Below are 26245 nucleotides of genomic sequence, written 5' to 3' on the forward strand. Positions count from 1 at the left end.
TTCAATCACACACACACACACAGGAACCTAATTAAATTATTCATCTCTTCTGGTAAGACAATTTTCAAAATGAGATTAAAAATTATATAAAATTTCACTTTTTGCAGATTCTCTTATAATTAAAAAGTACAATAATAACTCGAAAAAGTATTGAATTTTCATAAAATACAAATTAAATTTAAATGATTGAAAATTAAGACAAATATATATTCTCTACATAATTTAGATTTCACAATGAGTGATAATTTAACCACAAAATTATAATTACATGCGGGCAATTTTAATTATAATATGTAATCAACAATATTATTATTAAAACAATTTTAATAAATGTTTAATAATAATTATAATAATTATAATAATAATAATAATAATAATAATATTAATAATAATAATAATAATATTAATAATAATAATAATAATAATAATAATAATAAATAAACTAATGAAATAATAAATAAAATAAATAATATCTACAAAATTAAATATTAAATAAATATTCTTAATTTTAGAAAAATTAAATTTTCAACATTTTCGAGACTAAGTGCTACCAGATGGACAACATGAAACTTGGTTAGCGGTAGTAAGGGACTAATTTTCTTTGTCAAAAAAGAAAAAAAAAAAAATAGAATCCAACCTTCCGACCCTCACGATGCGCGATCGCGATTTAATTACGCGAGAGATCGCGTCGTCAGCACTGTTACTGTGGCGTGTAACGGACATGAGGATTTTTTCTTTGTTTTATTTTTATTTTTATTTATTTTTTTTTTTTGCGAATTACAAGAACTGCCATGCAACTTGGCGAAGAAACTTTAACCAAAAGATGTGAATCTTCGAAACAGAGAGCGAAACTCGAGTTAAAAGTAAATCAAGAATAGCATATCAGGCAAATAAAAATAAAGAGTCCACAATTTAATTATATTAAAAAATAATTAACTTTAAATTTTACTCTTTTTTCGAAAATAAAAAAATATAATTAAAAATTTAAAAAAAAAAAATTAAAAACTCATTTAATTTTTTAAATAAAGCTTCGAGAGTTCAAGTGTCTTGGAATTTGAACCACGAATTAAGGGTACCTTTTGTTTCCTCACCGCCTCGTAAAAATGTCTGCCATCTTTCGGCAAAAAGAATGATAACAAAAAAAAAAAAAAAAAAAAAAGCAGTTGAACAACTGGCAAGGAACTTTTTTTATCTCGCACTTTTTGCTTCGACTTGAAACTATTATCAGACCAAAACGTATGTATATACATCTATTCTCAGGATATAATTTTTTTTTTTACTCTCTAAATCTGAATTAGTAAAATTTTACTAAATTATTAGTAACTTTTACTATCAATTAGTAAAATTTAACTAATTTAGAAGCAAAAAGTGAGTCACTAATTCAAATTAGTAAACATTTTTACTAATTCAGATTTAGAGAGTAGTAAACAAAAATAATTGTCTGACTAAAACTGTCTTTTACTACTGAATCTATAGTAAAAAAAAAATTAATTTGACTTTCAATTATTAAACAATACTTTTTAATTACAAGTTAAATTATTTATCCAATTAACACTGTAAAACGAAAGGTATTAATTTAATACCAACTTTAGGTACTAAATTGTTATTTGGTTATATTTGATACCTAAAATCGGTACTGTTTTAGTACCTTCTTTTTACTCTCTAAATTTGAATTAGTAAAAATTTTAACTAATTTGAATTAGTGACTTACTTTTTGCTATTGAATTAGTTAAATTTCACTAATTATTAGTCAAAGTTACTAATAATTAGTAAAATTTTACTAATTCAATAGCAAAAAGTAAGTCACTAATTCAAATTAGTTAAAATTTTCACTAATTCAGATTTAGAGAGTACAGTGAATTAATAATATAATGCAGTTAATAAGAATTATAATAATTAAATAATTAGTAAAGTATGAAATAAAAAAAATTTATTTAGTTTATATTTTCTACTGTCTCATTGTATACGCGTATATATTCAATTAAATTAAAAAGTCGTAAAACGCCATTTAAAAGAAAAAAATATAAAAATATTGGAAGAAAAATACACAATTTATCAAACGCTTCCACTGAGAAGTCATAAAATAATATTCCCCTCGCGTATTATACCAAAATCGTTTTATAATAGAGTAAGAGATAAGGAAAATTATTATCTAATTATCTCAAATTTTCCATATATATATATATATATTTAATGTTAAGAAATATGATTTATAATTCATAATTTAATAAGTGGAGTAAATTATATAATTACAGTCAGCATTTTATATAGAAAATAATTACGCTATGAAATTTAATAGAAAACTAATATACTCATAAAATAAATCCTATAAAAAGCGATTATTGTAAAATTAACATTGTTCCAAGCTAAATTGGCATTTTACGTTATCTAATGAAAAAAAAAAATTTGAATATAGTTTTGTTTGAATAAAATTTCAAAAAGAATTTCAAAAGAAAATAATAATTTAATATTTCTAAAGTGAATTTTTTCATATAGATATTGAGTAATGAAAAAAAAAACAATGAAGCAAAAAATGTAATGAGAAAAAAAAAAAGAAAAAACAATGAAGCAAAAAATGTTTGTAATTAGCTTTTCATATATATATATGAGATAAAAGCTGACTGGAGACTGTTGATAGTTGTACTCAGCGGCGTTTCATTAACGCAGTAACATACTATCACATGGAAAAGGTATTGTTCCGTTTTTGTTCGTCCAATCGATGTCACCCTGTTTATTGGCGGTTGAGGTTTTGCGCTCGTTACCGAGCGACTAGCTTCTTGGTTAACGATTTGACGCAGCATGTGCTGAGCTTTCACGCGAGGGAACGCGATTTTAGGTATGAGGTATATATATTCAACCACCAAAGGTTTAATCGATTAACGAAATTTCAAGACAAACACGTATTGGCATTCGCATGAGAAATTCTTCAAATTGTTCAAATAAATTGCAAAAAAAAAAAGGTATAGCAATTAAATTTATAAAAAAAAATAATTTTTACAAAAAAAAATTTAATAACAAAAAAATTAAAATTTTTTAATTCATTAATAAATATTTATTTTCATAATAGTAAAATAATCGATTGAATGAAATATTTTTTTTTTATTGATATTTTTGAAAAAAAAAATCAAATAGAAGGTAAATTATTCGTTTTCACTGTCAATGGACCGCATATATATAAAACATGCTCGCAGAGAGAAGTATCACAGATTATTTTTTTTCCCCTCTATATCTATATGTGTATATGAATGTCGAGTGCGCGCATTACCTGCTTACAAAAAAAAAAAAAAAAAAAAAAAAAAAAAAAAAAAAAAAAAAAAAAAAAATACCCTACTTTATCAGCAGTAAAAATCTGGTTATTCGTTCTGCATCAATAAACTCATATTTGCAAATAGCTCTCGATTCAAAAACACACTGCTTTCAAAATTCAGTTATCTTCAACACATCTCAGAGTATAAAAAATATATTTTTTTGTTCTGTGCACAAAAATTTTTTCTCAATAAATTATTAGAAAAAAATTTCAAATCTTTTTTTTGTAAATATAAAAAAAAAATATTTAAAGAAGCTATTGCAATTTCAAATTTTTTTTTTCGAAATATTAATATCTTGAGCGACTAAATCTAAAGTTAAAGTTTCTGATAATTCATAAAATGGATATCAAGTCCATTGCTTTTTATAGTGCCCCTTAGAGTATATAAAGTTTTTTTTTTTTTTTTAAGAAAGAATTTCATTATCTATATTACCAACCGTTTAGCATATGATTTATTTGTTAATAAAATTTTAGAATCTTTTAATTTTATGTAAACAAATATAATATAACAGAAAACCTATCTAAAAATAGAAAATTAATTATTATATTAAAATTACTGATTAAAAATAATTATAAAAATTATTAAAAATAATAATGTAATCACAGAAAATTAAGAGGCATTAAAATAAGCTGCAACGCTTATTATTTTAATCCAATTTTGCTTATTTTAATACCAAAATGGATTAAAATAAGCAAAATTGGATTAAAATAAGAAGCGTTGCAGCTTATTTTAATGCCTTTTAATTTTCGGTGATGTTAATAATTATTATTATAATTATTATTGATAATTCATTTATATTAAAAAAAAGTCGATTTATTCGAAATCACGAATATATTTTCAAATCGCCATAAAACCTCAAGGGTCTATATATATATGAATCTGGGAAGAAAAATTCGAGAAAAGTCTCTTTTGAAAGATTTTACTGAGGATTCTGAAAATCACTTCACGAGCTATCGTCTAAGTTGATGGCTCGGAAGGCATCTACTGCAAGACACGTATACCATATAGAACTTATCTCGCATTCTTAGTGACTTGGAAAAGACACCTTCCTTCTTTTTTTTTTAACCCTTTATATATATAGATAAAAAATAATATGCCTCTCAACGATTGAGTTCTAAAAAAAAAAGAAAAATAATATAAATATATTGAAAGACATAAATATTATTGAATAATAAAAACAGGAAATATTCAGTTAAAAAAAATTTCTACTTTTTTCGCGAGTGGATATCGCCTACTTAAAAAACTTATAAGAGAGGTATAACGCGACTCGATATAGTAATAATAATCAATTCCAGTAGTACTTTTGCCAATATAATAATAATTTAATAACAGAATCAGAAAAATCTTTTTTTTTTTTTAATTTTAATCGCCTCCGAACACAATAATATACACTTTTTATTTGATAATTAATTTTCACAAATAATAAAATTTATATTGTATGTTGCAACAAATAATGTCGATGAAATAAAATTTTTCTTTTATAATTAAAGAAATGATTTTCTTTATTGAACGAAAGAAAATATTTCTTTGCTCTCTAAATCTGAATTAGTAAAAATGTTTACTAATTTAAATTTGGTTTTTGCTTTAGAATTAGTTAAATTTTACTAATTGTTAGTAAAATTTACTAATAATTAGTAAAAAAATTTACTATAATTCAGAAGCAAAAAGTGAGTCACTAATTCAAAAATTAGTAAACATTTCTACTAATTCTGATTTAGAGTGTAAAAGAATAAATTTCTTTGAAAATATTTTTTTTGAATCAAAAAAAAAAAAAAATCAAAACTCAAATGAAGAATTATAATGACTTTTGAAAAATTGATTTTCTAGCTCATATATATATATATATACGATATTTATAAAGATGGTTTATGTGAAATTATTCATATAGTAGTTGCATAAATATGTTCAATTTTTTTTTTCAGTTAAATCTTGTTATCTTTGAATCACACGCAATATACGGAAGCTCTATACTCCCTCTCTTTTTCTCTCGCATATATATTTTAACACGAAGGAACTTGATTCTCAAGTTTCAAGGACAGGGATAACGGATCTCACTGTTAATACTCCTCTTGGTGATTCGTGACCGCTGAACACGGTATTGCCATGGCAATACTGAAGACCTGCTTCGATTAATGCGAAGATAAGTTCCACTTAGAATCGTCGCACGACTCAAGCACGAATTTGCAATGTGTGCGCCTCATAAATAAAAAGCTCCGCTTTCAACAGATCTTCATTAAAATCAATTTACAAAAAAAAAAAACAGTTTCATTATTCTCGTAGCACAGAAAATTAAAAGGCGCATTAAAATAAGCGGCAACGCTTATTATTTTAAACCCAATTTTGCTTACTTTAATACCAAAATGGATTAAAATAAGCAAAATTGGATTAAAATAATAATAATAAAAATAATAATAATAATCCAATTTTGCTTTTTTTAATGCCAAAATGAATTAAAATAAGCAAAATTGGATTAAAATAATAAGCGTTGCAGCATATTTTAATGCCTTTTAATTTTCTGTGATAATAACTAATGCCATAGTAACTAACTGTTACCATAGTAACTAATGCCGCAGTAACTAATGCCGCAGTAACTAATGCCGCAGTAACTAATGCCGCAGTAACTAATGCCGCAGTAACTAATGCCATAGTAACTAACTGTTACCATAGTAACTAATGCCGCAGTAACTAATGCCGCAGTAACTAATGCCGCAGTAACTAATGCCGCAGTAACTAATGCCGCAGTAACTAATGCCGCAATAACTAATGCCGCAATAACTAATGCCGCAATAACTAATGCCGCAGTAACTAATGCCATAGTAACTAATGCCACAGTAACTAACTGTTACCATAATAACTAATGCCGCAGTAACTAATGCCATAGTAACTAACTGTTACCATAGTAACTAATGCCGCAGTAACTAATGCCGCAGTAACTAATGCCGCAGTAACTAATGCCGCAGTAACTAATGCCGCAATAACTAATGCCGCAATAACTAATGCCGCAATAACTAATGCCGCAGTAACTAATGCCATAGTAACTAATGCCACAGTAACTAACTGTTACCATAATAACTAATGCCGCAGTAACTAATGCCATAGTAACTAACTGTTACCATAGTAACTAATGCCGCAGTAACTAATGCCGCAGTAACTAATGCCGCAGTAACTAATGCCGCAGTAACTAATGCCGCAATAACTAATGCCGCAATAACTAATGCCGCAATAACTAATGCCGCAGTAACTAATGCCATAGTAACTAATGCCACAGTAACTAACTGTTACCATAATAACTAATGCCGCAGTAACTAATGACATAGTAACTAACTGTTACCATAGTATCTAATGCCGCAGTAACTAATGCCATAGTAACTAACTGTTACCATAGTAACTAATGCCGCAGTAACTAATGCCGCAGTAACTAATGCCGCAGTAACTAATGCCATAGTAACTAATGCCACAGTAACTAATGTCATCACAGAAAATTAAAAGGTATTAAAATAAGCTGCAACGCTTATTATTTTAATCCAATTTTGCTTATTTCAATACCAAAATGGATTAAAATAAGCAAAATTGGATTAAAGTAATAAGCGTTGCAGCTTATTTTAATGCCTTTTGATTTTCTGTGAGACTAATATACAATGAGAGAAAAGAAAACATTTTATTTACAATAAAATATATCAAAAATAGAGATATTTTTGAAAATAAGACAAGAAAATAACTTGTATAGGCGACTTGAAAGATTTGCTATATATATATATATATATTTGTGACTGATGACCCCCGATTTAAAAAAGATGCAGCCGTATGTGCTATATATATACATTGGAGAAACGTATTTCAAAGAACGTGCAGTCCTCTTGAGAATAGGTGTGAGCTCGTTTGCAGCAACCTTCCTATATAGGTACGGCTGAGAGTTCTGGCGATTTATTTTTCGAAGGTTTCACACACGTTTTCACTTTAGTCAGCCCAGCAGTCGTGTCTCAAAGCCCGTGTGTTCCACGTTTCAGGCCAACAGACAACGTTTTTCCATTTGGTTCGACTTATTGTGAAGGGACTCGAACCATTGCTGCGCGCTTTTTCATAGTTTCTCCCTTAACAATGAAGTACAAGTTAACTTCTTTTGCTCCGTTATATATATATATATTTATTGTTTCAAAATCGAAAATTATTTTTATTTTTAAACTGCATTATATATTAAATTTTGTGCAATCAAATTATGCTAATTATTTGCAATAAATATATAATTACTAATTGCTAATTATATATTACTACTCTCTAAATATGAATCAGCTAAAATCCGCTGATTGGCAGCGAATAGTCGCTGATCGAAAAAGCTATAAGTATGCAGCTGCGAATCAGCGACTAACAACTATTTCAATCAGCGGAATACTCCATTTTAAAATAAATTTATCTTCCGACGAAAATGACCGACGTTCGCCGATTCGTGTTTCGCTATTTTATTAGCTGTAACCGCTGATTTGCAGTGAAAACTTTATTCGCTGATTCAAACAGTGAAATTTTCGCTAATTCAAATTTAGAGAGTAACTAATTACTAATTAAATATAGTTCACTATAAAAAAGAAAGTACTAAAACAGTATACCAAAAAGTACTGAAATAGTACCGATTTTAGGTATCAAAATAGAATCAAATGACAATTTATTACCTGAAGTCGGTATTAAATTAATACCTTTTTTTTACAGTGTTGAATTTTTTTATGAATTATTATTATTATATATAAAATATTTGACAAATAATTGAATTTAGATGAACATTTCATTATATATAAAATTTGATTACGCAGTCTCATTCACTATTGCAAGTCAATATCATTAAACTTTCTACATATATATATAAACAGCACTATTTACGGGGAGAGTACATTACCAATTGAAACTGTCGATGTCAGTAATTTAATAGAACTGTGTCATTGAATGGTGAGAGAAAAAAAATTAATTGCGGCTTAGAAACTTTGATCGATTTCATCGAATGTAAATCTCGCTTTTATATATATAAGACACACACACACTTGAAGAACGAAAATAAATTTTAAAATACATAAATAAATAATAAATATTTTTATATTATAATTTATTAATTTATTAATAATAATAATTTTTTTTCCAATAGAGATTTTTCTCTCTTTTTGCTGATTTTTAATTTAATTTTTTAAATGTTATTAAATCGATGATAATTTGTAAAATTTATTAAATAACAACGCATCCCGAAGAAGAAGAAGAAGAAGAAGAAGAAGAGAAATCAAAAGTAAAAAAATAATTTGAAAGAAAGAAAAAAAAACAATTCAGTACAGAGTGCAAGAAAGTTGGAATGTCCATTTTTTTTTCGTCCCTTTTTACCCTTCAACCCTTCTCTCATTGGGCACGAAACTTGTGATCTTTTTTCTCTCTCATATATATATACACTGCAACTTCCTCCTCCCTTCTCTTTTAAGCCAAGTGGCAAGGCGCGAAAGTAATTGGCAAATTAATCGTAAGGTGAGTTGGGTACCGCCACGCCGCCCAAAACGATTTCACGTTTACGAGCGCGGGAAGAAGGAAAAAAAAACGATTTCTTAATGCTTCGTTTCTTGAAATTGTCCTCTAAATGTATCGCCGACATCTCTTTTCATTATATATATATATATATGTCTTTAACTTATCAGAGGTTTCTTCGATTTTTTATTTTTATTTCAATGGCAAATAATTTTTATTTAAGAAACAATTTTTAAAACTATTTTTTAAAATTATAAAAACTTTTTCAAAAAATTCAACTCTCATATATACTACTATTTTTTTTGGTATATAACAAAAGATTCGCGAATCGAGGGAAATTCTTTTCTATAATTTTTTTTTACCACTCGTATTTTTCCATTTTTATGATTATCAGGATTAAGAGGATTCAATTTTTCAGTTTGCCAAACGTGACTACAAGGTTACCTATAGGATAAAATGTTTCCACGTTCTTCCTTTCAGCAAGCCTGCACGCCTTTAGAATAAATTTTGCGCGCGCTCTAACTTCACTATTTTATATAGAAAACGAAGAAATTTCAACGAGCTGTTTCATACCTCGAAAGTTATATAGGTTTATAAAACTGACAGTTTTTTTTTTTTTTTTTTTTTTTATCGTTCTCTATCGTTATTTTATCGTTCAATCAATATTCCCCCGAATAACGCAACATTGAGTGTCTATCAAAATTTCATATATATATATAGAAAATTCAATAAAATCTTTATGTATATATAAACCGCGTAACCAATTTTATCTATTTCTACATCCCGTTTGTCATGTTCCATTACATCATTATTGAATTTACTTTATGACACATGAGATTGACAATAGCAAAATTTATAAGTATATATTTAAAATTCAAAATTCCAAAATATATTTTTTTATTTAAAAAAAAAAAAATACACAATTTATTTAAAAATAATAATTAGAAAATAATTTTTTCTTTGATATAAAGAAAAATTAATGACTCAAAACACACGCACATAAAGTATATATATATATATTTATATATGACAACTGAAATAAAACGTAAGATCTTGTTTCAGGTTTTAAGCACACTTGAGATTTAGACATTTCGGAGTGTTTCCTCCAAGGAACCGGAAATAGCTACCTTTTGTAGACGTTAAATCACGCGGGCTCGATAATTCAACGCCTACATAGCGGGTACAGTGATAAAAAAGAAAAGCAACTCTCGTAAAAATAAAAATACTCCTAGAGAAAAAAAAAAAAAAAAAAAAATCCTATTTGAAAAGTAACAATCCTGTTTAAAATTTACGATTCTTCTTTTGATAAATTGTCAAAGGCGATGAGCTTTTTTGTGCGAGAAAAAAGATCACTTTTTTTTTTAATTATATACTATTTTATTCTCGAAATACGCATTATTTTCGGTATACAATAAGTATTATTTTTCAAATTTTTTTTTCTTTACTTATTACTTTATAATATATTTTTTTTATTATATCATTATTATTATTATTATTATTATTATTATTATTATTATTATTATTATTATTATTATTTATTATTCATTATTGATTACAATTACAAATGTACAACTTTTGTTCTTAAAAGAAAAAATGTTCAAATATAAAAAAAAAATTCATAAAAAAATGAAAATGTCCTTGAAGCTGTAGTATTAAAGTCAATCGAAAATGAGAAATGTTTATGAAAAACTGGTATTATTAATCTAAATAATTATAATTAATCTGAAACATTGGAAAATGTTATAACGATAGTATAAATTAGTATATATTATTGAGAAACTTTTTTTTCTTTGTCATTTGCAATTATACAGTAAATAAATATAATTTTTTATATTATAAGTTTACAATTTACAATCTCTTTTATAGAACTTGTATAATTCAAGACGCCGGCGCCAATTATATATATATATATATATATATATATATTTGAAAGAAAATATTGTTAATTCACTAATAATATTTTATATACAAATTATTATGAAAAAAACAAATTTCAAAAAAAGTATCACTTTTTCACACTAAAAAAATAGATATTTATAAAATATTTTATTTTATAATTTTTATAATTATAAATAATAAATCTATTTTTTATCTAAGAAAAAAGCAAAAACTATATTTGTTAATTTCAAGCATTAAAAATTCATAATTTTTTCCAACGTCCCTCTATTATGTCTTGAAAGTACGTAAATTTAACAAACCAGCTGTCCAAAGTGTCATAATTCTTTTTTTTTCGGTCCTCTACTGGTAAATTATGAGCTGACAATTTTTTTATTTTAATGTTAAATTGGTTTTCGATGAGCGAAATAAATCAGGGAAATCCGCTCGGATTTATAAAAATGCCATCACTTTACATAGGTATATATATAGATATATACCGCTTCGGAGTATAATTTAAAATGTACGCCGACACAAGCGAATTAAAAAAGCATTTCTATTCTATTCCATAAAATAATTCGCAAATGATATATGTTCTATTATGTATATATATATATATAGATAAGAGCATCGTAATAAACCTTCTGTTAAAAAAAATTCAATTTATTCACCAAAAAATTAAAAAAAAAATGTACTGCTAAATTTCCGCTAAATCTAAATAAAATATAGTTTAAAAATTTTCTTAATTACGTTCAATAAAAAATTCAGCTATACTGAATATTTGCATATATCTGTTTTATCTGCTTAAATTCAAATATATGAAATATAAATAAATGTTTTCCAATTACACTGCAGAATTGAAAATAAGTTAATTTTGACTTTTGATATATATAAAAGCAAACATAATAAATTAGTTTAATCGAAGGTTAACGTTAAATTAATTAAATTCTAATTTAAACATTATAACAGAATATATATATTCCAGCGGTAGTTCATATAATTCAATAAAAAGAAAAAAAAAGCTCAAACTCAATATATTGATTAGTAAATTTTATATTATTAAATTATAATCAACAAATAATTATTATTAATTAATGTATATATCAATTTTATTGTATTAATTAATGTAAAAAGGAAATTAAAAAAAAAAAAAAGAATGCTTTTATCCCCGCGTGAATCGATTTTAATTAACCATCATCAATTTATTTTAAAAGCCATTCGAAAACAACGTAATTGACACAATTTATTCTTTTATATATATAATCGCAAAAGAAAATTGTTCGATGAAAAAAAAAAAAAAAAATTCCCAAAGAATATCGATTAGCGATAAACTTTTTTTTTTTGGAAATTAACTTGAAGACTAATTAATCTTTCAAACAGGATGTAATTATTCATTTTTAATTCACCTTTTATATATATATACAAAGAAAGAAAATAAATTAAAAAGCAGAAGGAAATTCATTTCGTGAAATAAATATATTTTTCAGCAAGAATTTCAAATGTACTCCATCGAAAAGTGTTTGTACTTTAGAAAAAGATTTATATATATATTACGATTGCATTTTCTATTGGTCAATATTAAAAGTTGCTATATGGCGCAAAGGATTTCTACGCATGCGCGATAGCTAAAAAAAAATGATACAAGAATTTTCACAAAAAAATTTTCGATTGGTAGAGTGGGTAAGGCCCCGCTTGCTTTATTAAAAGAAAATAAAATCAATTTTTAGTCACGCATGCGCAATAAATGAGAAATTGTATCCTCTAGTTTCATAACGATTTTCTATTGGTGCAAAATTATGCGCTTGCGCACTGGAGCAATTTACAAATTTTTCTTCTTACGCCGATCATATCATCTACCCAAGAAGCACGTAATATAACCTCAATATCAAGGTAATATTACATGTAAGATTCGTAATATAACGTTGTAATATTACAGTAATCTTACAGTGATCTTAAAATGTCCGCCTCAAGGTAATATTACCGGTAATGTTACTGTAATATTACGCGCTAATATTAAGGTAATAATACAGTAATATTGCAGTAATATTATACCGTAATATTAAGGTAATATTACAAGAGAATATTACAGTAATATTATGGGAACATTTCTTTACGAAAAAAATCTACCCATCCAGGGAATCGAACCCCGAACTCAAAGCACACGAGTCCAGAGTTTTACCAACAAGCCAAATTGACTTATAATATATTTACGTTTTTTATGCTTTATGAATAACTCAAATCAGTCTGTAATATTACTGTAATATTACCGTTAATATTCCAGTAATATTCCCGGTAATATTCCAGTAATATTCCCGGTAATATTACCTTGAGGCGGACATTTTAAGATCACTGTAACATTACTGTAATATTACAGCGTTATATTACGAATCTCACGTGTAATATTACCTTGATATTGAGGATATATTACGTGCTTCTTGGGAGAGTATTTTTATATTATCTCACCTATATCCAATAAACAAAATCGAATTATTCGAAATATTTGTCAAATTAGAAAACATTTGTCATAAAAATATTAACACCCCCATAGTATTAAAATAAAAAAAAATAATTATATAATAAAAAAAAATAATTATATTAATAATATAAAAATTGGTATTTATTAGAAAAATATGCCATTTAATGTGGTGAAAAGTTTAAAAGGTGATCTATAAATGGAATTACCTCCTGCGAAGCAATCGGCGAAGCAATAAAGCCATAAAGTCTGACAGTAGTCGGAATGTGACCACTGTGGGCAGTCATACACACAAATATATATGTATATATGTATATAAGTTGGTTCGCAAAGTAGCAAGTTCTTATCGTTTTCACATCTGTATTTCTATCATGTGCACTATAAAGTATATTATATATGCACACAATTTTTTTTTTTTTTTTTTTATTAAACTTTGTCGAACTCTTATACTCCAAAAGCAAAAGAGAAGCGACCCCTTCGCATCAAAACTGCTTCCTGTACAAGAACCATACTACCAGACATTTATGAATATTAAAATCATACACATTCTTTTGATATATAAATACAGAAATTCATAACAAAAATTTGCATTCTTTTTTTTTTACATATTCATAAATATTAATTTTGTATATATTTACGATTTGAATTGTATAATTAGAGTAATTATCATAAATATCAATAAAAACAATAATTATTCTGTCATTAAATAAAATTTCACACAATAATAATAATAATAACAATTAAAGAAAATATACACAGTTACTCCCTAAATCTGAATTAGTAAAAATGTTTACTAATTTAAAATAATTTTTTGCTTTAGAATTAGTTAAATTTTACTAATTATTAGTAAAATTTTACTAATTCAGAAGCAAAAAGTGAGTCACTAATTCAAATTAGTTAACATTTTTATACTAATTCAGATTTAGAGAGTATTTATATATATATATATATATATATATATATATATAATTTATAGTTTTTAAGAAACAATTATGTTCAAGGAGAGTGGAAGCCCTGAAAAATGGTTTTTTAAAACAAAAATTCTTTCGACAACTATTTCTAAAATCGTGTTTTAAAATCCATTTTTCCCGTTTTGAGGTTATGTTAGGGCCACCATCCTCCTATTTCATACACTGAAAAAAAAAAAATTATTTTGATTCAAATACTCGCGATTACTTGACTATTATCAAATAAATTTTTATTTGTATCAAATAATTATTATTTGAGTCAATTAAATGGTATTTATGTTTCAAGTACAGAAATTATTGGTTCCAAATACAATTTATTTAATTCAAATAAAAATTATTTGGTTCAAATACAATTTATTTAATTCAAATAAAAATTATTTGGTTCAAATAAATATTTATTTGATAATACTCAAGTAATCGAGTATTTATATCAAATAAATTTTTTTTTCAGTGTAGGGTAATTATTGAAATAAATAAATTATTTTAAAATATAATTCAAAAAATACTCTCTAAATCAGAATTAGTAGTTTTCTACTAATGAAAGAGTGCGTATTCACCAAATTGAATTAGTACACTCAGAGAAATGGTATATTTGTCTCCAAGCCTACTAACTCTTTTATTTGTTGCAAATATATTTTATTTCATTTAAATAAAAAATTTATTTAAGCCAAAGAAATATTTATTTATGACAAGTAAAATTTTTAATTACGCCAAATAAATAATTTAGTAGGCTCTGAGACAAATATACGTTTATTTAACTCAAATATATTTTATTTGGTTCAAATAAATCATTTCTCTGGGTGTAACAGTTTTGACTCTTTTTTAGTAGAAAACTACTAATTTATGGAGTAAATCGGCTTACTAATTTGAAATAGTAAAAAATACGATTTACTCCATGAATCTAGTTTTCTACTATAGCAATTAGTAGTTTTTTTTTTTTTTTACTAAAAATTAGTCAAAACTGTTACTAATTCAATTGGTAAACGAATACGCACTCTTTCATTAGTAGAAAACTACTAATTCATGAATTAGAGAGTATAATATTTTTAATTGATATCTTTATATAGTGAGAGCGATATATTTTTTTTTTTTTTATGGAATAAAAGTACGCACGTGGAGGCTATAATCTATTTCCGTAAGATAAGTTTCTGTTTCTATTATAAAACACATAAATAGAAACTACTAAATCAGTCAAAAAGACTAACCAAATGGCCCCCCCAAGCTTCTTTAATCTCAGAAAACCTTGAACTTTATAAATCCAATGGATCAGTGAACTCGTAATCCAGAAAATCATATATATAGTTATATGCTGCGGATTCTCAAGCCCTCAATAATCTCTGCCCCACACATATATACACACACACAAAAAAAGTTTTATTCGACTCACATTAAAAGCGCGCGAAAATAAAATGAAGAGATTTAAGAAAAAAATCGATCTTATCAGCAAAAATGTATCCGAAAAATAATTCGCGGTTCGAATATACCTAATGTCCATGTAACATAAACCCCAGATGCCCTCTCATGTGTTATTTATTTTCCCATATATATATATATATATATATTGTAATTTCGACTATAAAATATGTAAAAGAAAATTGTGCAGCCAATTTTATATAAAGCATTTTGCATTGTCTCCATTTCATATTTATTACATACAAAAAAAAAATGAGAAATATTTAATATAAGGAAAAAAAAATTATTTGATTCAAATAATTACTTTTACTATTATCAAATAAATATTTACACTTAAACGATAAATAATTACTTCAAATTAGTTATGAAAAAAAAATTTTATTTTGATATACTTTTGACTATTATATCAAATAAATATTTATTTGTATCAAATAATTATTATTTTCTTTCAAATACAGTATAATTATTTGTTATACAAATACAATTTATTTCGTTCAAGTAAATATTTACACTCCAGAGAAATTTGTCTCCGAGCCTATTCACTAAATCTGAATTAGTAAAAATGTTTACTAATTTAAATTAGTTTTTTGCTTTAGAATTAGTTAAATTTTACTAATTGTTAGTAAAAGATACTAATAATTATTAGTAAAATTTTTACTAATTATAATTAGTAAAAATTTTACTATAATTCAGAAGCAAAAAGTGAGTCACTAATTCAAATTAGTAAACATTTTTATACTAATTCAGATTTATAGAGTACACTTAGAGAAATGATTTATTTGAATCAAATAAAATATATTTAAGTTAAATAAACGTATATTTCTCTCAAAGCCTATACTAACTTATTTATTTGGCGTAAATAAAAATTTTATTTGTCATAAATAAATTTTTCTTTGGCTCAAATAAATTTTTTATTTAAATGAAATAAAATATATATTTGCAACAAATATAAATGAATTAGTAGGCTCGGAGACAAATATACCATTTCTCTGAGTGTACTAACTCATTTATTTGTTGCAAATATATTTTATTTTATTGAAATAAAAAAATTTATTTGAGCAAAAGAAAAATTTATTTCTAACAAATAAAATTTTTATTTAAACAAAAATAAATAAGTTAAGTATATGCTCTGAGACAAATATACGCGTTTATTTAAATCAAAGATATATTTTATTTGGTTCAAATAAATCATTTCTCTGGGTGTACTTAATATAATACTCAAATAACCGCGATAATTTGAATGAAATAAATTTTTTTTTTTTCAGTGCAATATTTTTACTAATATTCAGATTTACTCTCTAAATCTGAATTAGTAAAAATGTTTACTAATTTGAATTAGTGACTCACTTTTTTCTTCTGAATTAGTAAAATTTTACACTCAGAGAAATGGTATATTTGTCTCCGAGCCTACTAACTCATTTATTTGTTGCAAATATATTTCATTTCATTGAAATAAAAAATTTTTTTGAGCCAAAGAAAAATTTATTTCTGACAAATAAAATTTTTATTTACGCCAAATAAATAAGTTATATATAGTAGGCTCTGAGACAAATATACGTTTATTTAACTCAAATATATTTTATTTGGTTCAAATAAATCATTTCTCTGGGTGTACTAATTATTAGTAACTTTTACTAACAATTAGTAAACATTTTTACTAATTCAGATTTAGAGAGTAGAGTTATTTTTGTTTCTTTATGTTTATAGTGTGAAAATGTTATATATATACAATAAATAAAAAAAAAATTAATAAATTTGAAACTTTTTGAATTTCAATAATATCTCGATTTTTTTTATATTTATTTTTACTTGTCAGAATGTTTTATTGAGCTTTTTTTCACCCCCATTTTCCCTGATGTGGATTCTAAAAATCTTATAGGATAATTTAAGATTGCGTGTCACACACATAATACCAACATCACGCGCGTTTTTTTTTTGTTTTCTTAAAGTGCGTTAATATCAAGTTTACTTTTATCCATCAGTATTATATATATATATAGGAAAACGCTCAACTATTCTATATTTAGTTTTCCTTTTACTCACTCGCACTGGAAGCGCGTGAAAATACAAAAGAAAGCCAAGTATAATAGTATATAGAAGAAGAAAAAAAACAAGAGGAGGGATCATGTCGCATGAAGAAGAGAAACTCGCGGCGAGAGGAAAAAAAGAATATATACCCTTTAAGCTACTTTTACAACAGTGAGAATGAGATTTTATATAAAAAAAAAAATCCACCTGAGAAAAACTATATAGAGAAAAAGGAGAATTACTAACTTTTAAACTTTAAAACATGTCAAAACTTGAAGTAAATGTTAAAACTATTTTGTCTTCTTTTATATATATATGGATGGAATCACGTGTCGAAAGAAGAAAATCGAACCAATTCAATTTTTACGAGAAAAGATTTTCAACTTGTCATTTATATTTAATGAAACATAAATTTTCTCACATTTTTCTATAAACGAAATTTATTAAGCATTGAAAAATTTATTCAAATAGTTTTTAATATATTAATTATTTTTTATATAACAAATATGATAAATTTTTGGTTAAAGTTTCAATAAAAATGCTACTGTATATTATATATATATATATATAAATAAGTGGATATGTGCCAATCGTTATAAAATCCCATTCAATAAATGAATGACAGGATATTAAAAACGTCGTTGTGTTCTATAACGTTAATTCGATCATTATAAAGTGAGGGCTGATTCACGCTTTAATAAAAAGCAATTATTCTGCTTGTCAGACGGTGACGAATCAATAGATTGGACCACGCCAAAAATATCAGTGATCGAACTTTATATTATATTCAAAATCAAAAAAAAAAAAGGCTCAGCCCTATAGAAAACCATCAGATAACATTTTTTTAAAATTTAAGTACAATTTAAAAATATCAAATTTTTTTATTAAAATTATTATTATTATTATTACTATTATTATTACATCCAGAGAAAAGATTTATTTGAATCAAATAAAATATATTTGAATTAAATAAACGTATATATTTGTCTACTAACTTATTTATTTGGCGTAAATAAAAATTTTTTTTTCTCATAAATAAATTTTTCATTGGCTCAAATAAATTTTTTTATTTAAATGAAATAAAATATATATTTGCAACAAATAAATGAGTTAGTATAGGCTCGTAGACAAATATACCATTTCTCTTGAGTGTATTATTTACACTCAGAAAAATGATTTATTTGAATGAAATAAAATATATATTTGAATTAAATAAACGTATATTTGTCTCAGAGCCTACTAACTTATTTATTTGATGTAAATAAAAATTTTATATGTCATAAATAAATTTTTCTTTAGTTTAAATAAATTTTTTATTCAAATCAAATAAAATATATTTGCAACAAATAAATGAATTAGTAGGCTCTGAGATAAATATACTATATTTCTCTGAGTGTACAAATAATTGAATAATTAAATTATTTTCTAAATGATGCTAAAAGGATTATTAAATTTATTATTAAAATAATATTTATTAAAAAATTATTCAATAATTCAATAATATTAATAATTTGATTTTAAATAAAAAATAAAAATCATAGAAAAATATTTTAATTTTTTTTTTTGAATTTTAAAAGTTTATTATTTGTAAAAAAAAAAGTTAATTTTTCCTGCAATTCAAGAAAAGTGCAATTTTATATTTAAATTAGAAAATCTGCGCTTATTCTGAGAAAAGTTCAATTAAAACTAATTTTTTTTTTTTAATTATATTTGATCGTCATTTGCACAAAGATAAAAGAAATAAATATTTTTATCTTCTATTTTGATAAAAATATATAAGAGGAAAAGAGGTATAATTAATGATAAATATTAAATTATTATATCAATTAGTAAATAATAAATTATAATTAATTAATAAAATTACCTGTGATTGTAAATAATAAAAGACCCCCGAGAAAATAAAAAATCATTGTTTACAAAAACTAACACAAAACACTTTAAAAAAAACACTTTTTTCAAAAACAGCTAGAGTCTAAAATTTGGTTTCAAGTAGCATCGCCTCATAATTCTCTATATATTTTTTTTTTTTTTTTTAATTAAAATTTACAAAAATCATGTTAATTGAGAAAAAAAGAAATGTAAATAAATTATTAAGGGTTGAATTTAGGGGTTGATTGGATACGAGTTTCATTGAAAATTTTTCTGACTATTAATATGAAATAGGAGACGCGCACGTGACTTGTATATAGCCGCGAAGGAGATGCAAATGTGACTAACGATATAATAACACACAAGTTAACAGTCAGTGACCGGGGTATGGCTATATAGGTAACCAGCAGCCTGGCAGTCAGTTCAAGACTGAGTACAAGTTCACAACTTCACCAGAGCCCTACCAGGATTCCTCAGTCCATATAAGCGGCCACTTCTTCATATACCATTAAACATTCAAGAGATCATCCGACACTCTGGTAACCATATATATCCAATAAATGGTCCATTAGAATTAAAATTTCCTTGCAAAAATTAACAAATTCAAAAATACAACGTGAGACCAAGTGTCGTTTGTCAATTTTGTTTTTCAATTTTAAATATACTTTTGACAAATAAATTTTCAAATTTAAATATAGAAAAAGTGTAATGTTTTGTCAGACGAATTAGTCAAAAAAATAAAACATAATAAATATTAGATTTTTTAAAATTATTTTCAATATAATAAAACAAAGTTTGTTTTTTTTTTTTCTCATTGTTGACTGTATTATTCCAAATCTCGAATAGTATTGTCGCAATCCAATTCAAATTCATTTCAATTGTATCCAATTTATTGTGAGCCGTTTAATCAAATTTAATGTTCTCATAGTAGTAACAATGTCACATTATACAATCTCTTGCGGCTATACATTGATTACAATAAATCACGAATTCAAATAACATCTGAATATATACAGCGAAAAATAAAATTCCAAATAGTTTACTCTATTATGAAATAAATATCTAATAATTATTACATTTAAGCCAAATTATTGTTTAGAATAATTAATTTAAATAAACATTTGGTTCAAGCAAAATATTCATTTATAGTCAACTAATCGTTCGAAACAAATTTTTTCCATATAAAAATTCTCTAAATACATCACTTATTTAAATGATAATATAACCTCAAAATTCATAAAATTTCATATCAGAAAATAATTGTTTATGTTATTATGTAATTATTATATTAATTAAATTATTATACTTTATTGTATCAATGTATCGTACCGTCTTATATTATGCGAATGTAAAAAAAAAATTTCTCTAACCTTAACCTGCAAATGATGCATCATATTTAACCACAAAAAAATCAGCTTTTAAAAGTTTTTCAGTTTATTTATCAGTTTTAAAAAAACACTCCCGAATTTAAATTTAATTAAACAAGACTTTTTCTATTGTCGATTCCGAATTTAAGAACTTCGAACACTCCCGAAATAAAAATTTTGCTAAAATTTAAAAAATAATGTTTACCACAAAGTTTGATACATCTAAACAACTCAATAGACGAATTGCAACTGATTTAATTTTTCGGATTATTCAATAACATTCACCCTTTGTAATTAATGTTTATGGGACGCAGATATAAAAATATCTATACCTTTAATAAGTAAATAAATACGTTCATTATATTTATTTTAATTCTATCTCTATTATTAAAAATATATTTAATTATTTTTGTTTTTACTTAAAATTTCAAATTTTCGCGCTTTAAAATATACGAGCTTCAATAGTAACACATCGATTATTAATATCGTAAGACAAAAAAAAAACTACATACAAAATTACATTATTTAATATAGATTATAAATATTATATTTTTTAATATATATACTAGAAATATTTCCCTATCTATATTATTTTAGTTTAACAGATTTTTAATTTCAATATTAAGATTTATAAAACAAAAAAAAAAATTTTAAAACTGCAATATAAAAATTATTTTCAATGAATGTTCGAAAAAAACCAATTTTTAATTAAATATCTCTTAAAACTATAATATTGCAAGGAAAATAGAATGAAATAATCACAGAAATTAAGAAGAAAATTAATATATTATTTAGAAGATAATTTCCATTGTTGTATCACATGTTTTTTTTTCAATCATTTTTTTTTTTTTTTTTAATAAATACTCGAAAAATAAAAAAAAAATACGACTTTTTAAGTTTAGCGGAATAAACAATAATTTCATGTCTATTATATTTAGAGAAAAAAAAAAACGAATTCGTTTTTAACAGGAACCACCTCTAAGTCGTAAAACCAAATGAAGGGTAGATTCTTTTTGAATATTATAATCGGAAAGTGTGCGACCATCTTCCAATTGTTTGCCAGCGAAGATCAATCTCTGCTGATCTGGTGGGATTCCCTCTTTGTCCTGAATTTTAGCCTTAACGTTTTCAATAGTGTCGGAAGCTTCAACTTCCAATGTGATTGTTTTGCCGGTTAAGGTTTTTACAAAAATCTGCATTCCACCACGAAGACGAAGGACCAAATGAAGTGTTGATTCTTTTTGAATATTGTAATCAGACAAGGTGCGTCCATCTTCCAATTGTTTGCCAGCGAAAATCAATCTCTGCTGATCTGGAGGGATTCCTTCTTTATCTTGAATTTTTGCTTTTACATTTTCGATAGTGTCGGATGCTTCAACTTCCAATGTAATGGTTTTACCTGAAATGATAATAATTTAATAAGCAAAAAATTGGAAAAAAAATACATTTTTATAATTTTCATTTTGCTTAACAAAAAATTTTCTTTAAATAGTTTTTATTCTATACCTGTGAGTGTTTTAACGAAAATCTGCATTCCACCCCTGAGACGAAGGACTAAATGCAATGTGGATTCCTTCTGAATATTATAATCGGAAAGTGTGCGACCATCTTCCAATTGTTTTCCGGCGAAAATCAATCTCTGCTGATCTGGTGGAATTCCCTCTTTGTCTTGGATTTTTGCTTTCACGTTTTCAATGGTGTCGGAAGCTTCAACTTCCAATGTGATTGTTTTGCCAGTTAAGGTTTTCACGAAAATCTGCATTCCACCGCGAAGACGAAGGACCAAATGAAGTGTTGATTCTTTCTGAATATTATAATCAGAAAGAGTTCGTCCATCTTCCAATTGTTTGCCAGCGAAAATCAATCTTTGCTGATCTGGTGGAATTCCCTCTTTGTCCTGTATTTTAGCTTTCACGTTTTCAATGGTGTCGGAAGCTTCAACTTCCAATGTGATTGTTTTGCCAGTTAAGGTTTTTACGAAAATCTGCATTCCACCACGAAGACGTAGAACCAAATGAAGTGTTGATTCTTTTTGAATATTGTAATCAGACAAGGTGCGTCCATCTTCCAATTGTTTGCCAGCGAAAATCAATCTCTGCTGATCTGGTGGGATTCCCTCTTTATCTTGAATTTTTGCTTTCACGTTCTCAATTGTGTCGGATGCTTCAACTTCCAATGTAATGGTTTTACCTGAAGAGAAAAATTAATATTAATTTTAAGGCACCTTTTGAATTTAATTTTCCATTTCAATGCTTTTTATATTTTAAATATAAAAGTATTTTTTTAAAAACAGTAAATTTTGTCTAAAGCATTAATCACAAAAATTATCGAAAAAAGTGGTTAGAAAAAAAAAATTGTATAACTAAAAAATATTTCATACCTGTGAGAGTTTTAACGAAAATCTGCATTCCACCTCTGAGACGAAGAACTAAATGCAATGTTGATTCTTTCTGAATATTATAATCAGACAGAGTGCGACCATCTTCCAATTGTTTGCCAGCGAAGATCAATCTCTGCTGATCTGGTGGAATTCCCTCTTTGTCTTGAATTTTAGCTTTCACGTTTTCAATGGTGTCTGAAGCTTCAACTTCTAATGTGATGGTCTTACCGGTCAAGGTTTTTACAAAAATTTGCATACCACCACGAAGACGAAGTACCAAGTGAAGTGTCGATTCCTTTTGAATATTATAATCAGACAAGGTGCGTCCATCTTCCAATTGTTTACCAGCGAAAATCAATCTTTGCTGATCTGGTGGAATTCCCTCTTTATCTTGAATTTTTGCTTTTACATTTTCGATGGTGTCAGAAGCTTCGACTTCCAAGGTGATTGTTTTGCCGGTTAAAGTTTTCACGAAAATTTGCATTCCACCTCTGAGACGAAGAACTAAATGCAAAGTGGATTCTTTTTGTATATTATAATCAGACAATGTGCGTCCATCTTCCAATTGTTTGCCAGCGAAGATCAATCTCTGCTGATCTGGTGGAATTCCTTCTTTGTCTTGAATTTTTGCTTTTACATTTTCAATAGTGTCGGATGCTTCAACTTCCAATGTAATGGTTTTACCTGAAGAGAAAAATTAATATTAATTTTAAAGCACCTTTTGAATTTAATTTTCCATTTCAATGCTTTTTATACTTTAAATATAAAAGTATTATTTAAAAACAGTAAATTTTGTATAAAGCATTAATTACAAAAATTATCGAAAAAAGTGGTTAGAAAAAAAAAATTGTATAACTAAAAAATATTTCATACCTGTGAGAGTTTTAACGAAAATCTGCATTCCACCTCTGAGTCGAAGAACTAAATGCAATGTGGATTCCTTCTGAATATTATAATCAGAAAGTGTACGTCCATCTTCCAATTGTTTGCCAGCGAAAATCAATCTCTGCTGATCTGGTGGGATTCCTTCTTTGTCTTGGATTTTGGCCTTGACATTTTCAATGGTGTCAGAAGCTTCAACTTCTAAAGTGATTGTTTTGCCAGTTAAGGTTTTTACGAAAATCTGCATTCCACCACGAAGACGAAGGACCAAATGAAGTGTTGATTCTTTTTGAATATTGTAATCAGACAAGGTGCGTCCATCTTCCAATTGTTTGCCAGCGAAGATCAATCTCTGCTGATCTGGTGGAATTCCCTCTTTGTCTTGGATTTTTGCCTTAACATTCTCGATGGTGTCGGAAGCCTCAACCTCAAGGGTAATTGTCTTCCCCGTCAATGTTTTTACAAAAATCTGCATGTTTGCCTGTGAAAGAGATTTACATTTTAAAAATTGATTTCAAATATTTTTTCTTTTTCTTAAATCACGTATCAAAATTTGTTTTATTACCGAGAAAATATTTATAAAAAGAAATTATAATTTTGGTTGAGTAACAGTATTAAATTTACATGACCTTACTATAGCAGTCGTTTTCAGGGATAAATTGTCAACTTGGAATATTGTTAAGAATAATAAAAGTAAAATTACTCGCGTAACGAATTTAGAAATTTATTTGTATTTTAACTAAAAATATATTTTCCCTAAAGTTAAATAGTCACTAAGAAAAACATGATTCATCAGCTTTTCACTTACACGATCAATAACGTTAAAATGGACTCGTCCAATATGGCTACCGAGGAACCGCCCAAGCTGACCCGTTAGCAACAAAGGAACTATCAGAAAAAAAAACTTCAAAAACACGATAAATGCTCAATTTTTAAAGAAAAAATTAAAAATTGCAAAAGTAATATTCAAATGAAACCCATAAAAAAAACAAAACGAACAATTATAGATAGCAATATGTAAATAATTTATCCCCTTTGGATTTTATTCACGATTCTAAATTTCTATTAAACTTTTTATTATTTCAATTTACTGTTTCTTTTTCTTTATTACAGAATTTACAATGTTCTAAAAATGACATATTGTTAATTTTATACGTTTTAAAACGTTATATAGGTCGTAGATGTATCGCGTCTTAAAATCAAAATATCGAATAAATCTAAAATATCCAGAATCTTTACGTTAAATACAAAAAAAAACGGTTTTCTTAAAAATACTTACCAGTAGACAACGTAGAGATCAAAATTAGACTTTTTTTTCAGAAAAATAATATCACGATGAAAACTTGTGACTCCGTTGAAGAACACTTGAATACTAAACGGGAAAGAAAGGAAGTTCTACTTTTATAACCTCGCATTGACAACTGTGACGTCACCGGAAAATGCTCCTGATTGGTTGAGAGTCTACCCTTTAAAACTTTCAATTGGTTAAAAAAGACAGCAGACACGAATTTGTTTTTCATTGGATTTCATCACAAAGGATTTTTCATTAATATTTTTGGAAATTTAAATCCTTTGTTTAAAAATATTTCTTAAATTATTAATAATATTACTAAAAAGTGAATTTTTAATGTTATTTTTTCACTAAAATTTGTTTTATGAAAAATTCAAAGAGCTTTAAAAATAATAGGTTTCTAAAGTTACTAATTGGATATATATTTATTATAATTCAATTTAAGAGAAAAAAATATGACGTTTTCTTTAAGATTATAAAGATAAATTAGTTATCAGAAAGTCGTATATATTACTAGAATATTCTATACTGACGATAATAACAAGTCATTGCAATGCACGTGTATATTAAAAATGCTGATGCAACATCGCAAAAGACAGGTTAAAACATGCCAACAATGATTCAGTTTTTTTGTCTTTCCAAATTTCTAGAACATTTCTTTACTCAACTGTTTAAAGCATAAAATAACTTTTAATATTATAAATTTTCCTTTGTATTTGTTCATTTCAAAAAATAGCAAAACTAATATTAGAAAATTATCAGTAAAATTTTTCACAAATTTTACGATTTATCATAAAGTTTATTTTTAACATTTCTTTTTATTTTAGGTAAACAAGTCTCATTCAATACTTTAAAAATTCTAGAAAAATTAGAAAATATAAATTTTCTACGTAAATTATTT

The 26245-nt window shown here is 25.8% G+C and overlaps 2 protein-coding genes across 6 annotated transcripts in view; both read right to left on the minus strand.

Annotated features, from left to right (window-relative positions):
* LOC127280706 (fibrillin-1-like) overlaps positions 1-20117 on the minus strand; it is a 79177-nt gene extending 59060 nt beyond the window's left edge. For 2 of the 4 annotated variants that reach the window (XM_051303896.1, XM_051303895.1), the window contains exon 1: positions 19420-20111. In XM_051303896.1, coding sequence (XP_051159853.1) covers positions 19420-19465 — 46 coding nt within the window. In that variant the 5' untranslated portion in view covers positions 19466-20111. Of the gene's footprint in view, positions 1-19419 lie in introns of all 4 variants that reach the window. The other 2 variants (XM_051303897.1, XM_051303898.1) reach the window with 2 other exon arrangements.
* Positions 20118-21558: 1441 nt separating this feature from the next.
* On the minus strand, positions 21559-25500 carry LOC127280667 (polyubiquitin-A). 2 transcript variants are annotated; one of them, XM_051303833.1, is made up of 6 exons: positions 25333-25500; positions 24045-24534; positions 23661-23855; positions 23172-23204; positions 22298-22981; positions 21559-22190 (listed from the first exon to the last, which is right to left on the minus strand). In XM_051303833.1, exons 2-6 carry the CDS (start codon positions 24526-24528, stop codon positions 21754-21756), a joined length of 1833 nt encoding a protein of 610 aa, XP_051159790.1. In that variant the 5' UTR covers positions 24529-24534; positions 25333-25500; the 3' UTR covers positions 21559-21753. The 2 variants fall into 2 exon arrangements, with proteins under 2 accessions (XP_051159790.1, XP_051159789.1); XM_051303832.1 differs by having other exon boundaries at positions 23172-23855.
* Positions 25501-26245: the final 745 nt, after the last annotated feature.

Source organism: Leptopilina boulardi, unplaced genomic scaffold (assembly GCF_019393585.1).
Source record: "Leptopilina boulardi isolate dan_hultmark-lab unplaced genomic scaffold, ZJU_Lbou_2.1 LbouV2_249, whole genome shotgun sequence".
Classification (NCBI taxonomy): domain Eukaryota; kingdom Metazoa; phylum Arthropoda; class Insecta; order Hymenoptera; family Figitidae; genus Leptopilina; species Leptopilina boulardi.

Excerpts from the sequence above, each read along its gene's own strand:
- LOC127280667 (XM_051303832.1), bottom strand. The coding sequence starts at position 24,528 with ATGCAGATTTTTGTAAAAACATTGACGGGGAAGACAATTACCCTTGAG. Across the intron at positions 23,856-24,044 it reads TTTCGTTAAAACTCTCACAG|GTAAAACCATTACATTGGAA; the intron begins GTATGAAATATT and ends TTTTCTCTTCAG. Across the intron at positions 22,191-22,297 it reads TTTCGTTAAAACACTCACAG|GTAAAACCATTACATTGGAA; the intron begins GTATAGAATAAA and ends TTATCATTTCAG.